This window comes from Rissa tridactyla, chromosome 1 (genome assembly GCF_028500815.1).
Source record: "Rissa tridactyla isolate bRisTri1 chromosome 1, bRisTri1.patW.cur.20221130, whole genome shotgun sequence".
Taxonomy (NCBI): domain Eukaryota; kingdom Metazoa; phylum Chordata; class Aves; order Charadriiformes; family Laridae; genus Rissa; species Rissa tridactyla.
Window position 1 is genome coordinate 34,740,845 of NC_071466.1, and position 11,337 is coordinate 34,752,181.

The 11,337-nt window shown below is 42.0% G+C and overlaps 1 protein-coding gene across 1 annotated transcript in view; it reads right to left on the reverse strand.

The window, feature by feature from the left end:
* COG3 (component of oligomeric golgi complex 3) overlaps positions 1-11,312 on the reverse strand; it is a 32,816-nt gene extending 21,504 nt beyond the window's left edge. The window contains exons 1-11 of the mRNA XM_054206080.1: positions 11,008-11,312; positions 8,064-8,210; positions 7,489-7,550; positions 5,669-5,834; positions 4,754-4,828; positions 4,542-4,634; positions 4,103-4,228; positions 1,790-1,870; positions 1,534-1,577; positions 1,200-1,326; positions 609-700 (exon numbers count right to left, since the gene is read on the reverse strand). Coding sequence (XP_054062055.1) covers positions 609-700; positions 1,200-1,326; positions 1,534-1,577; positions 1,790-1,870; positions 4,103-4,228; positions 4,542-4,634; positions 4,754-4,828; positions 5,669-5,834; positions 7,489-7,550; positions 8,064-8,210; positions 11,008-11,169 — 1,175 coding nt within the window. The 5' untranslated portion in view covers positions 11,170-11,312. The remainder of the gene's footprint in view (positions 1-608; positions 701-1,199; positions 1,327-1,533; positions 1,578-1,789; positions 1,871-4,102; positions 4,229-4,541; positions 4,635-4,753; positions 4,829-5,668; positions 5,835-7,488; positions 7,551-8,063; positions 8,211-11,007) is intronic.
* Positions 11,313-11,337: the final 25 nt, after the last annotated feature.

The following is an 11,337-nucleotide window of genomic DNA, read 5'->3' on the forward strand; positions in this document are numbered from 1 at the left end:
TTACAGGCCTGTTGTAAAAAACTTAGAATACTTTTATAACGCAATTACCATGTAAAGACAACAACATGTCCCCCTTCTAGATCTGTTCATGTCAGGGGTCCACTACCCTGCCTTCCATTCAGCCCACCTACAGGCACAGGCAAATATTCCTTGACAGTAAGGGCAGCTCACTAACTAAATCCTTGACGAAAAACGGCTGGAGTTCATCAGCTTAATTTTACACTGAAGTAAATGAAAAGCACTCCTGCAACTGACTGTGCAAACCATTGGCATAGAGGCAGTACAAAAACAGCTGAGAGCTGTAGCACTGTAAACTTCTACAGCTATTTCCAAAGCAACTGTGTGTTTTTATCTCTTTCAGACCACCTAAAGAGCATTTACATTACTCGTGTTATTTATGGGACGGCAAACTACCAGCTTCACTTGAAGAAAAAAGAAAACAAAAGAACATCAAGTTCTGATGGATAAAGTGATTAAGGGTTTTTTTTTCTTGCTGGTTCTTACCAAACCCCTTCAGTACAACCCTATTTGCCATATAACATTGTCTGCTATATCACAGCATAGTAAATACAACATGCAGTAAAACAAAACCAGCATGTACCACCTACTCCAGTTTTGGTGTTGGCTTTGTGAAGAACTCATTGTAAAGCTGGTGTTCATCCTGGCATACGTGGACCATAAAGGCACAACCGCTTCGTACCTGTATTCACAGGAATACAAATACTTGATTATTAAATTATTTTCCTTGCATCAGGACCACAAGGGGTATTACAAATATTATAATTATTATATAATTATATTATATATTGTATTATTATTGTTATTACTACAGCTATGATTAAAGTGAAGCTCTGTGAAATTCAAAATTATCAACTAAGGACTGAAAAGATGCTACTAGCCAAATAAAAGCTTACTGTGCAAGCTTCTGTCCCTTTTTGTTTCTGAGGAAATGTAAGTAACCACATTTTATGCTTTTGTAAATACCCCTCTGCGAGGTTTGTAGCAGAGCAGAGTTTTTACAGAATAATCTTCAACAAAACATGCACTACTTGAAAATTTTCAATTTTAATGATTCAAAACCACAAACGAAAGCGACAATTCTACATGTAAACGACTGAATTAAATAAGCACGTTCTACTTGGGGGAGGGGGGATTAAAACATAACAATAAACCCCACAACACATGACGACTTCACCTACCAGAGCACAATGATCTCTGTTGTTCTGACTGGTTAATTCTGTAACAGTGCTAGCGATGCTTGGACCAAGCAAAAGCTCCCTCTGGTCGAGGTAACACTGATGGATTTCACTGAGAACTTGTTGATACCTAGCCAAGAAATTAAAACAGTAACTACAACCTGAAGCTCGTTTTTTGTTAAACATAAAATTCATTCTAATACCTCTTCCAGGTCTACATAATTCCAATTTTTTAAAACTTTCTTATAAATGAGTAACATGTTAAACAGTATTTAAACAAAAGTAAAGATTTTCAAAACTTACAAGCGTTGAAAATAAATTATATGGACATACTCACTCTGGCATTTTTTCAGATCTTTGCTCTACTTGTTCAATAAGAGTCTACTCAATAAAAAGAAAAAAGAATTATCAGCAAATTATTTTTTTTTTTCTAATAATTGGAAAAGAGTTTGCGATATTTTTCCATGGACACAATATGCAATCTTTGGACATTCACACTTGCACAATATGCAATCCTTGCATTCACACTACTAATACATTCAAACTGCATTTTCATAGCTTCCTTTTCAACAGTTATTTACCAGCCTACTTACCCTGACTTTGGGAGCAGCTGCTCTGAATTTTACATAAAACAGCGTGAAGGCATTGTCAGAATTTGGCACGGCTGAAGGATCCTGAAAGAAGAGATGAGTAATTGGTTAAAAAGGAAAATACTATATTTGGTTTCTAGTATTTAATGGCTGAGATAATTATGCTCTAAAACAGATTCTTTACATATTATACGTTATAATATTGGTTCTTTATGTTTATACTGCCAGTGGAACAACTCTTTGCCCCTTTCCACCTAGAAAGGCATGCTTCTGTCAGAACTCGGTTAAAACCAGATGGAAAAACACCACGCGTAACAAAAGTTTCAACCAAAAGACTCTATAGCAAGAAACATTTTCAGTAATTATGGCATTCTCCATTAGAGAGAACAATTTTCTCTGGACCTGCCACAGTAGTACTGATTGTTGCTCCTTAATCTGTAGTACTAAAATGGAACAAAACTTCCCTTTTACCTGCCAATCCCAGTGCAGAGAAGTTAAATTTCAGCTTGCCTTCAAGCTTCAACTGGAATGTCAAGTTTTGAGGCTTAGCTGCGCACACTGCTTGAAATGAGACAAATTCTAGCACTAACGAAGAAGAGCAGAGACCCAGTTTAGCCACCAGTCTTTCTTCCCCTTATCCCTCTGATGACATAGAGAGAAGCAGGCGGCTGTCCCTTGAAACTTGGTGGGGACAGGAAGACTCTTCCACCTTCCCCACCTCCTGCTTTCATCCCTGTGAGCGACCTGATCATTCTTCTACAAATGCAGATCAAAATCCCCAAACACTCACATATGAGGAGTAACAAAAGAACAACCAGATCTCATCAGCCCCTTTCTAGTCCTGACAACACCTCGTGTTGTGTTGCAATAGGAAATCTCAACACTTGATCACAACTAAAGACCACTGGTCCAGTAACACACTTCTAGCAGAAGCAGACATTAGATGTTTCAGAGATATATGCAAAACATTCACAAAAACCCCATGTAAATGGGAAGGAGGGGGTCATGTGACTCCTAAAAGAGGCTCCTTCCCGACTTAAAATGCTAAGCAGCAATTCAAATCCAGAAATGAGGTTTCACTTCTTTCTGTAGACATGCTTATTATCAGAGGTGTTTAATTCTGCTCGAGTTCAGCTCACTCCTGGCAATCCACTGGCATCAAACCAAGCTACGATACTTTTTTTAAATAAAGAGTATTTTTGTACCAAATATGAAAACATGTTCAACACCACTTAACCAAGATCTCCAGTCCAGGACTATCCTTTAGCAAGTCTCTATGTCTGAAAGATGCTAGAATCGAGAATTGACAATTTCAATGGTTATCCCTCATGACACCAAGTTTGACTGTAACAGGACTAAGCACAAGGCATACACCAATCAATTGGAGAAAGAAAGAAAGGGGGTAGAAAGAGACATTCCCCTCCCATTCCTCCTCTGCCAAAATACTGCAGCGTGAGACTATTAATGTTTTATTGAGACCAAAAAACCTCCTTAATCACCTTTATGCCTAAATCCCACCAGAGTGAGTGGGAGTAAAGCACCTAACTCTTCCCTGTGACTCTCTAACACCGCTGTCAACAATTCAGAGCTAACCAAAACATACTGCCAAAAAACAGTAGGAACATGTCACAGTTATTCTTTTGCAGCTACACAAAGCAGTGCAGACTTATCAAAAAGAAATATGTAGATGACCAAGAGCACCCAAAAATACTTACTGGGATATAATACCGAAAGAGCTGCGTCATGAACTCAAGAGTTGTTGTGCTTTAACAGTTTTCATCCTACAACACCCAGCTCCTGTATTCATTCTTCAAGCCTTCCCTGCAACCTCCCTCTCTGTCTCCAGCGATCCATCTCCAGCACAGACCACCACAGTACTCATATTTCTTTTGTGCACCCTCCCCATTTGGCAACACAGATAGCAGCATGTGCTGCGGCCGATTCAGAGCTACAGTGCACAAACTGGTTCAGGAAAGCACGCTGTCTGCCCAGCTGGTTGCTGCCTCTCTAACTCAGCTGTTTATCCATCCCTGGCCTTCACTGAGGTGACTGTTCACCTACCTCAACTCACCTTCTTCAATTTCCAGGATTTTTAAATTATTCCTATTTTAAAATCTTTTGGATCACTAGGTCTCTGTCAGATTCATCTGAAACTTGGCCAGCCTGCACAAACACCGTGGTGTAGGACTGACCTATTTTCACACAAAACCACTGACACCTCCCACCCTCAAAAAAAATAAAAAACGAGAAGAAAACTGTAGTGTTACAACAGACATTTCAGTACAGCACAAGTTACCACTTACTGATTCCTCTTACCCTTTTCATTAACTGGCTGGTGAGGTTCTGTAGTGTATTCACAGTGTATGTCTTGATAAGGTGCATAGCTTTAGAAAGGCATTGTTTAAATTTAATCAAATATACAGGATAGTCTTTAAAATTCGGCTGAAAGAAATTAAAAAAAATCCATTTTAAATGCAAACAATAGGAGAGTTAAAATTCATCAAAACTTAAAATACTCTTTTTACTACCTAGAAATGCTAGTTTGTACAAACTAAAAGCAGTATTTTACAAAAACTGAGCAGAATATGAAGTATATTCAGTAAAAATTTCTTAAGTTTACAAACCACCATCTTTGCTTTCTTACTGTATTTGAAGAGAGAACATTTTATAGGAGAAAAAAAACCACCACAAAAATAGTATGAATACATAGTTTTGAAACTATTAAGATTTAACTAAAACCAATAGAGTTACTTACATGCGATGAAATATATGCAATACAATCATCAAGCTTAGCGAGCATGGGAATGAATCCTTCACTGTTCACGGAGAGCGTAGGGGAATTCAATTTCTTTGAAACACAGGACAAAGCATCATTGTAAGGAACCCCAGTAACAGTGTTGGCGACAAAGTTCAAAAGAGCAGTACACTTTCATTTTCTATGACTATTAACAGGGAAATAATACTTACTGTATTGATGTTTTCCAGCTCATTAAAATAAGAAAGTTTCTGCTGGATGTTTTCAGCCAGGTCAACAAGTTCTGACTATTCAAAAATAATAAATAAAAGAAAATCAGCAACCTAGCAAGTAGTTTAAGTATATAATTATAAATAGATATATAAAAAAATACATGTATATATATAAAAATGTATACATATATAAATACATATATACATAGAAAATTATTCAGCCCCCCTTTCGGCTCTTGGCACACACCAGTATTAACTAAACCTGCAACTAAGTAGTACAACAAAAGATGCAGAATACAGCAGTGCTCTCTAGCTCTTTCTTACCAGTGAAAGACCAGTTGCTCTCAATAGTGTATTTAAAAACATATATTCTACAGGTTTGTCAGCATTCCACATATACTATTGCATGCAAACAGCAATGCTGTCACCAGAATTACAGAGAACTGTAGAAATCCTGTATTTCAGGACTGCAGCCTTTAAAAGTTCTCCCTTATCCAGTCATGCTAATAAGACACGTTCATTACATCACTGTGGGAGCAGTTCATGAGAAGAAAGCAAGCAGCTGGGAAATAAGCTCGTAATTTTGTTAAAACCTTTCTTCTTGCAATAACCAGCTCAGAATACTTTGTAATTTATATGAACTGTTAACCTCAGTAAATTTTTCACTTGTCAGGCATCAGTTACAAAAGTTCCCCTCAAGTAGCTCTCCTTCTTGATTAAAGTGTACATCGACACATACTGAACATTTTACTGCACAGAGCCTGACACCCTGGCTGCAGGGGAAACACCAAGAACAAGGTCCAAAGCACATGGAGGGATTGTCACCACAGCTCACAAGTTTTCCCAGCCTGAGAAAAAGAAACTTTTGTTTATGGTATCTTCGAAGTTTCCAGTAATCCTCCCATCAAAGATTACCTGCTCTTTCAAAAGCTGTTCACAGGCCTCATGCAGCGTTCCTGTCTTCGTGGAGACAAAAAGATATTGTTTTTGCAGTGATTCCAGGTGCTGAAGGGCACTATTCACATCGTTCAAGATAGCATCACACTGCTCCTGAAAGCCAGACAAGTAATCCCTCATCTGTCTAGAAAAAGAGAATCGATAACAGAAGTAAGATTTCACTTTCCGTATTTGCAAATCCAGCTGCCTGCAGGGTCACTGCCACTGCTTTTCCCTCTCCAGGAATAAAAGACCACTTGCATCAAGCAAGAGTGCACAATAAGCAGATGTTCCGTGACCCGCAGATGTAACAGAGCTATAGGATTTGGAACAGCCACTGCAGTAACTCCATTTCCCCACTATTCCTGATAGCAAGCCTACCCAGAAAGCAGCAGCATGCACTACAGCTGGTCTAGAGCACGCAAATACTGTCTAAATGGACAGTGGAAACATAGAGGCTACTGCTAGCAGCCAAATTCTACCTGCCTTGCTTCCAACAGAAGTGTTAATTTGGGTCCCCTCTTCTACACAATTTTCAGTTTCCGTGTAGAAATTAGTTTTACTCTACTAAAGTAGCTGAAATTATCCAAGGGATTCAAAACTTACTGCGAGGATTGAAAGAGGCTTAAACAAAATAAATCCAGTATCTAATGTCACCAAGTTTGTCTAAGGTTCAATGCAGATATGGACTCTAAATGATCACTAAATATATGTCAAGCATTCAGCCTGACTAAAGCACCATTTAAAATTAATTACTCTTGGATATCAGTTTCTGAGCTCTACTTCACCACATACAAAGCAGCAAGTAAAATCACAACTCTCTGTAGTCATGTGCTGTTGCAAAGAACGAATTTACGTTCCTCCTGCAAACAATTACATATTGGCCATCCTACAGACCATTCTGCCTCCATGGCACACTTTAGTATCCGCGTGCGCTATTACGAACATGTCAACTGAAAAAGTCCAAGGATGCTATTCTTTTTAGGCTGTTAATGAGGGAGCTTAGTATACATCTATATGTCTAAACCTCTGCTTTTAAGAACCGTCATGTCCTCAATTGTCAGAGCAAGAGAGAAAGAGATACACCAAAGAAAATTACATAAAAACAGGAGTCAGGAATACAGCAGTCTCTTTGTGGCCAAAGGCAAGTTTGTAAAATTTCAAAATCCAGTCCAGTTTCTGTAAAAGCCACCAGCAGACTCGGCTAAGCCATTCAGCTGTACTTCAGACTCTTGAGGAGTAACTGCGAAAGTCAGTGGGAAGGGGTTCTTCTGAGCCTGACGGAAAAGCCAGTTAGATAAAAATAAATGAGAATGTCAAGCCTCAAAACTGGAGTTGAGCAAAGTGTCAAGGAATGCAGGAAATGCAGATACAAAGTCACAGCCACAGCCACTGGTGAACCGAACGGTGATAGCAGAACTGACTAGCAGCCACAGCTGCTTGCACAGTCTCGCCCTCAGAGGATGCCACTTCAATAGCAGCAGCAGCTGAGAAGGCATATGAAAGCTCTTAAGACTGCCTTTGTCTACAGCCCTGTCTATGAGCCCAAACTAATTTCCATCTGTCTTACTATACTAGGCAGTTGAGAAGGAAATCTGTGGCCCTTTTAACTGCCAAGAGGGCAACAGCCTTCAGGATGGGAGTGGGACATATCACCTTGGAAAGCTTCAGCTGTTCCAACACATTCCCCCATTCCCCGCCAGCTGAATCCGAATGCGTGCTAACATTATATGGACAAGATGAAGTCTTTCAAGGTTTAGAGTGATTAAAAGTGAAAGGAACCGAGGAAGAACACATACCTGTACTTGGCACCTTCATCTTGATCCATCTGTGTTTGTACCTGAGCAAACCAGGAGAAGAACTAGAAGAGATTTTATGGTGTGAACAACACAGATATCACATGCAATCAATTAAAACAAACAAACAAACACGGTTCTATGAAACGAAGATGAGCTTTTGTTAAAAAAGAGATTTTTCAGAACTTAACTATTAATCAAAGAAACAAACTACAATTTCTCATTCCAACTGAAATATTCTATTCTATTCCTCCACTGAATTTCATCTGGTTTTATTTGCACAAGAACAAGGCTGTCACATTAAAAAGGGAGGGAAGGGGTGTGACATTCTTCTGTATTATGAGTAACACCACCTTACTGAAGGGGTGCTTTGCTCTCACTTCAGGCTCCGTTCAAAATCAGAAAAGTATCTGTCACTTACGACTTCAATGATTTTTCTCCCCCAAGTTTCTTCATACATCTTGAAAACAGCCAAAAAAATTTAACAAACCCACCAAAAACTAGGCAAGAGACAGAGAAACTCACAGAATTCTCTGAAGTAGATTACTGCGACTTGGAGGGTATTCAGCATCACTTACCTGCTGTGCTGTTTCAATTCTTTCATCCTCCATCCCCAGTACGGCAAATCCTTTTAAGAGGACATCCTCTGTGGATTCCGGCACCGCAGCCGTCAGCGAAACAGTTAGCGACTGGGACGTTAGGCTGCACAAATCTTCAATTGGAAGCTGCTCACAAAAACCCACAAAAGTCGAGTTAGGCAGCTTACTAAGAATTAGCATATTCAGCTCAACTACAATAACATGATCCAAAGCATCAACTCGAGACAATCACAGGCATCTACTTTTGAAGAAACAAATGCAATGGATATTTTACCTATCAATATGATAACACACCAACTACCCTATCTATATATTCAGAAACACCTAACAGCTTTGACTTTTTTTTTTAGTTAAAGTTGGAAAATATTATACAGGATTTTACGTAAGTACACGTTTGTACAAGAACAGAAATCGAATGTACACGTACCTGACATACTGATAAGCTATACTTTAATTTCCAATTTAACTGGTTCTACACCCAGAAAAACGCACTAGAAAAGTATCTAAGAACATAAGAATTCAGAACGCACACCGAAACAAAAATAAATGCCACTGCTGTCTAAACTACATGGAAACATCACTGCACAGGAATTGTCAGATTTTTTTGCCAGATATTCAGAGAAAATTCAAGATTTAACACCACCCGAATTTACTCAGGAAATAGCATTTCATATTCTTTCAAATGCTTTTAATGAAGAAGTCAAGCTAAAAAGAAAGGCTTTTTTAGAAGACAAGGAATAGCTCTGCTGAAAGGGGATTATTGGCCACAATGATTTTTTAAGCAAGAACAATATGAACAAAAGTAACTTGAGAGAAATTGTATTTAAGTGTGGTTGGAGACTATTAACTCGCTTATAGAGATGAAATTAAGTCAAGAAAACAAATATTGTTATAGACTCTTCATTAGCATAATACTCTTTTTAATTCACTTAACAAGTACAGTATGTTTTCTATTGCTGAGAACATCAGTAACATAAAAACAAATTGGTGTCTCTCTAGAAAATCACTCATTCAGTAAAATATTCATTACCTAGTAATATTAGTCTGACAAAGAAAGAACTGTCAGGATTTCAGATATCTGAGAAAACACAGACTGACCTTTTTTGTTCAACTTCCACGTATCTCTGCCCCCCACCCTCCAAAACAGGCAGGACCCTAGCTGGGGAGCCAGGTTTTCTCTCGTGACTACTACTGAGGAGGAGATGAGTTGAGCAGAGCCTGCTTTTTCAGAACAGTCAAGACACCACTGTCTCAATCCACTTCAGCAGGAGCCATGACCAGCTGAAGTCCTCAGTGTCTTGGCACCCCTGTTGGCCTGACTGGCAAATAAGGTACCTGCCTTGTTACAAAGCTGTTTTAGATCCTTAAGAACATCCTCCGATAGCAGCACATCCTTCTACAATCATTTTGGATGGCTGCCAGTATTTTTTGTACAGTTGCGTATGGCTTACACAAAAAAGAAACCAGGAAGCATGAAATTAAACAGGTGCATTTCAGAAAGGAATTGCTTTACCCCCTCCCTTTTGTTATTTTGACCTTTCAGACACTTGCTGAGAGCCAACTTTGTTGATTTTATGGCACTATATCTTGCGCTATGATCCGGTTCGAATACAAAACTTCTCATGAAAAGTGCAGTTAAGGAAGGCAAACATTTTGTTCTCCTTCCCTTTGCAGACAAGGAAGCATTCATAAATAATCATCATGTCAGAGTTTGATATATTATAACCAGGTTGGGAGACCACTTCTTCCATGATAATGAGAAATTATTAAGCTTTTTACCACTATTCCTGGCTTTATATGGCTCGCTGAATCACCTGTAAGTGGTACCAGGAAATAGTCATAGGATGGTTTTGGCTGGAAGGGACCTTTAAAGGTCATCTAGTTCAACCTCCCCTGCAGTGAGCAGGGACATCTTCAACTAGATCAGGTTGCTCAGAGCCCCGTCCAACCTGGCCTTGAATGCTTCCAGGGATGGGGCCTCCACCACCTCTCTGGGCAACCTGTGCCAACGTTTCACCACCCTCGGCATAAAAAATGTCTTCCTTCTGCCTCCTCTGAGTCTATCCTCTTTTCATTTAAAGCCAATACCCCTTGTCCTATCATAACAGGCCCTGCTAAAAAGTTTGTCCCCATCTTTTCTGTAGTCCCCCCCTTTAAGTACTGAAAGGCCGCAATAAGGTCTCCCCAGAGCCTCCTCTTCTCCAGGCCGAACAACCCCAACTCTTTCAGTCTGCCCCCACAGAAGAGGTGCTCCAGCCCTCTGGTCATTTTCACGGCCCTCCTCTGCACCTGCTCCAACAGATCCATGTCTTTCCTGTGCTGAGGGATCCAGAGCTGGACGCAGTACTCCAGGTGGGTTCCCACCAGAGCAGAGCAGAGGGGCAGAATCACCTCCCTCGACCTGCTGGCCACGATAACATTGGTGACAGCATCTATGAATCAACGAGGATCAAATCAAGAGGACCTAAAACGTGTAACTTCACGACTAGAGCTCTCGATTTCAGGAGGACAAACTTTGACGAGCTGAGGGATGCAGTAAGGACAGGCAGAGAACGCCCGGTGGGTTTTCAGAGGAAAGCTGCCACCGCTGCCTATAAACCCCCCTCCAAGCCAAGGCGGGCGGGCAGCACCGCGCCATGAGGCCCCTGGGGAAGGCTGGAAGGAGACCGAGCCCTCCCGAGGGAGGCGAACGTGGGCGGGTAAGCGGCTGGGAGCGCAGCGGGGGGTGGGCTGAGGGTCCCGCCGGCCTGGGAACCCCGCTGGAACGCAAAACGCTGCTGAGTCCCGCAACAACCCGGGGAGAGCGGCGGCCCCGGAGGCCCCAGCGGGCCGGGCCGCCACCCCCGGCCGCCTGGCGACGTGGCACGGCGGCATCTCCCTTCCTACCGCCCTCCCCGCGGCCGGGACAGCGCTGCCGCCTCACCTCGGGCGGCACCGGCAGGTTCTCAGCCGCCGCTTTCAGCTCCAGAACGGAGTCGGTCTGGCGGTCGCTGAGGGGCGCGGCGGGCAGCGGGCGGCGGTCCCACAGGCTCAGGCGGTCCCGCACCTCCCTGCCCGCCGCCTCGGCGGGAGGCGGCTCCGCCATGCTGCTGGCGGCGGGGCGAGAGGCGGCGGGGGCGAGGGGGGGTGGCGAGCGGCGGCCGAGCCGGGCCGCAGGGTTGGGGGGGGGAAGCGGAGCGGAAGAGGGAGCGGAGCGCGGCGGCGCTTCCGGGGGTCCCGTCGCTTCCGTCGGCGTCGCGTGGCAGCGGCGTCA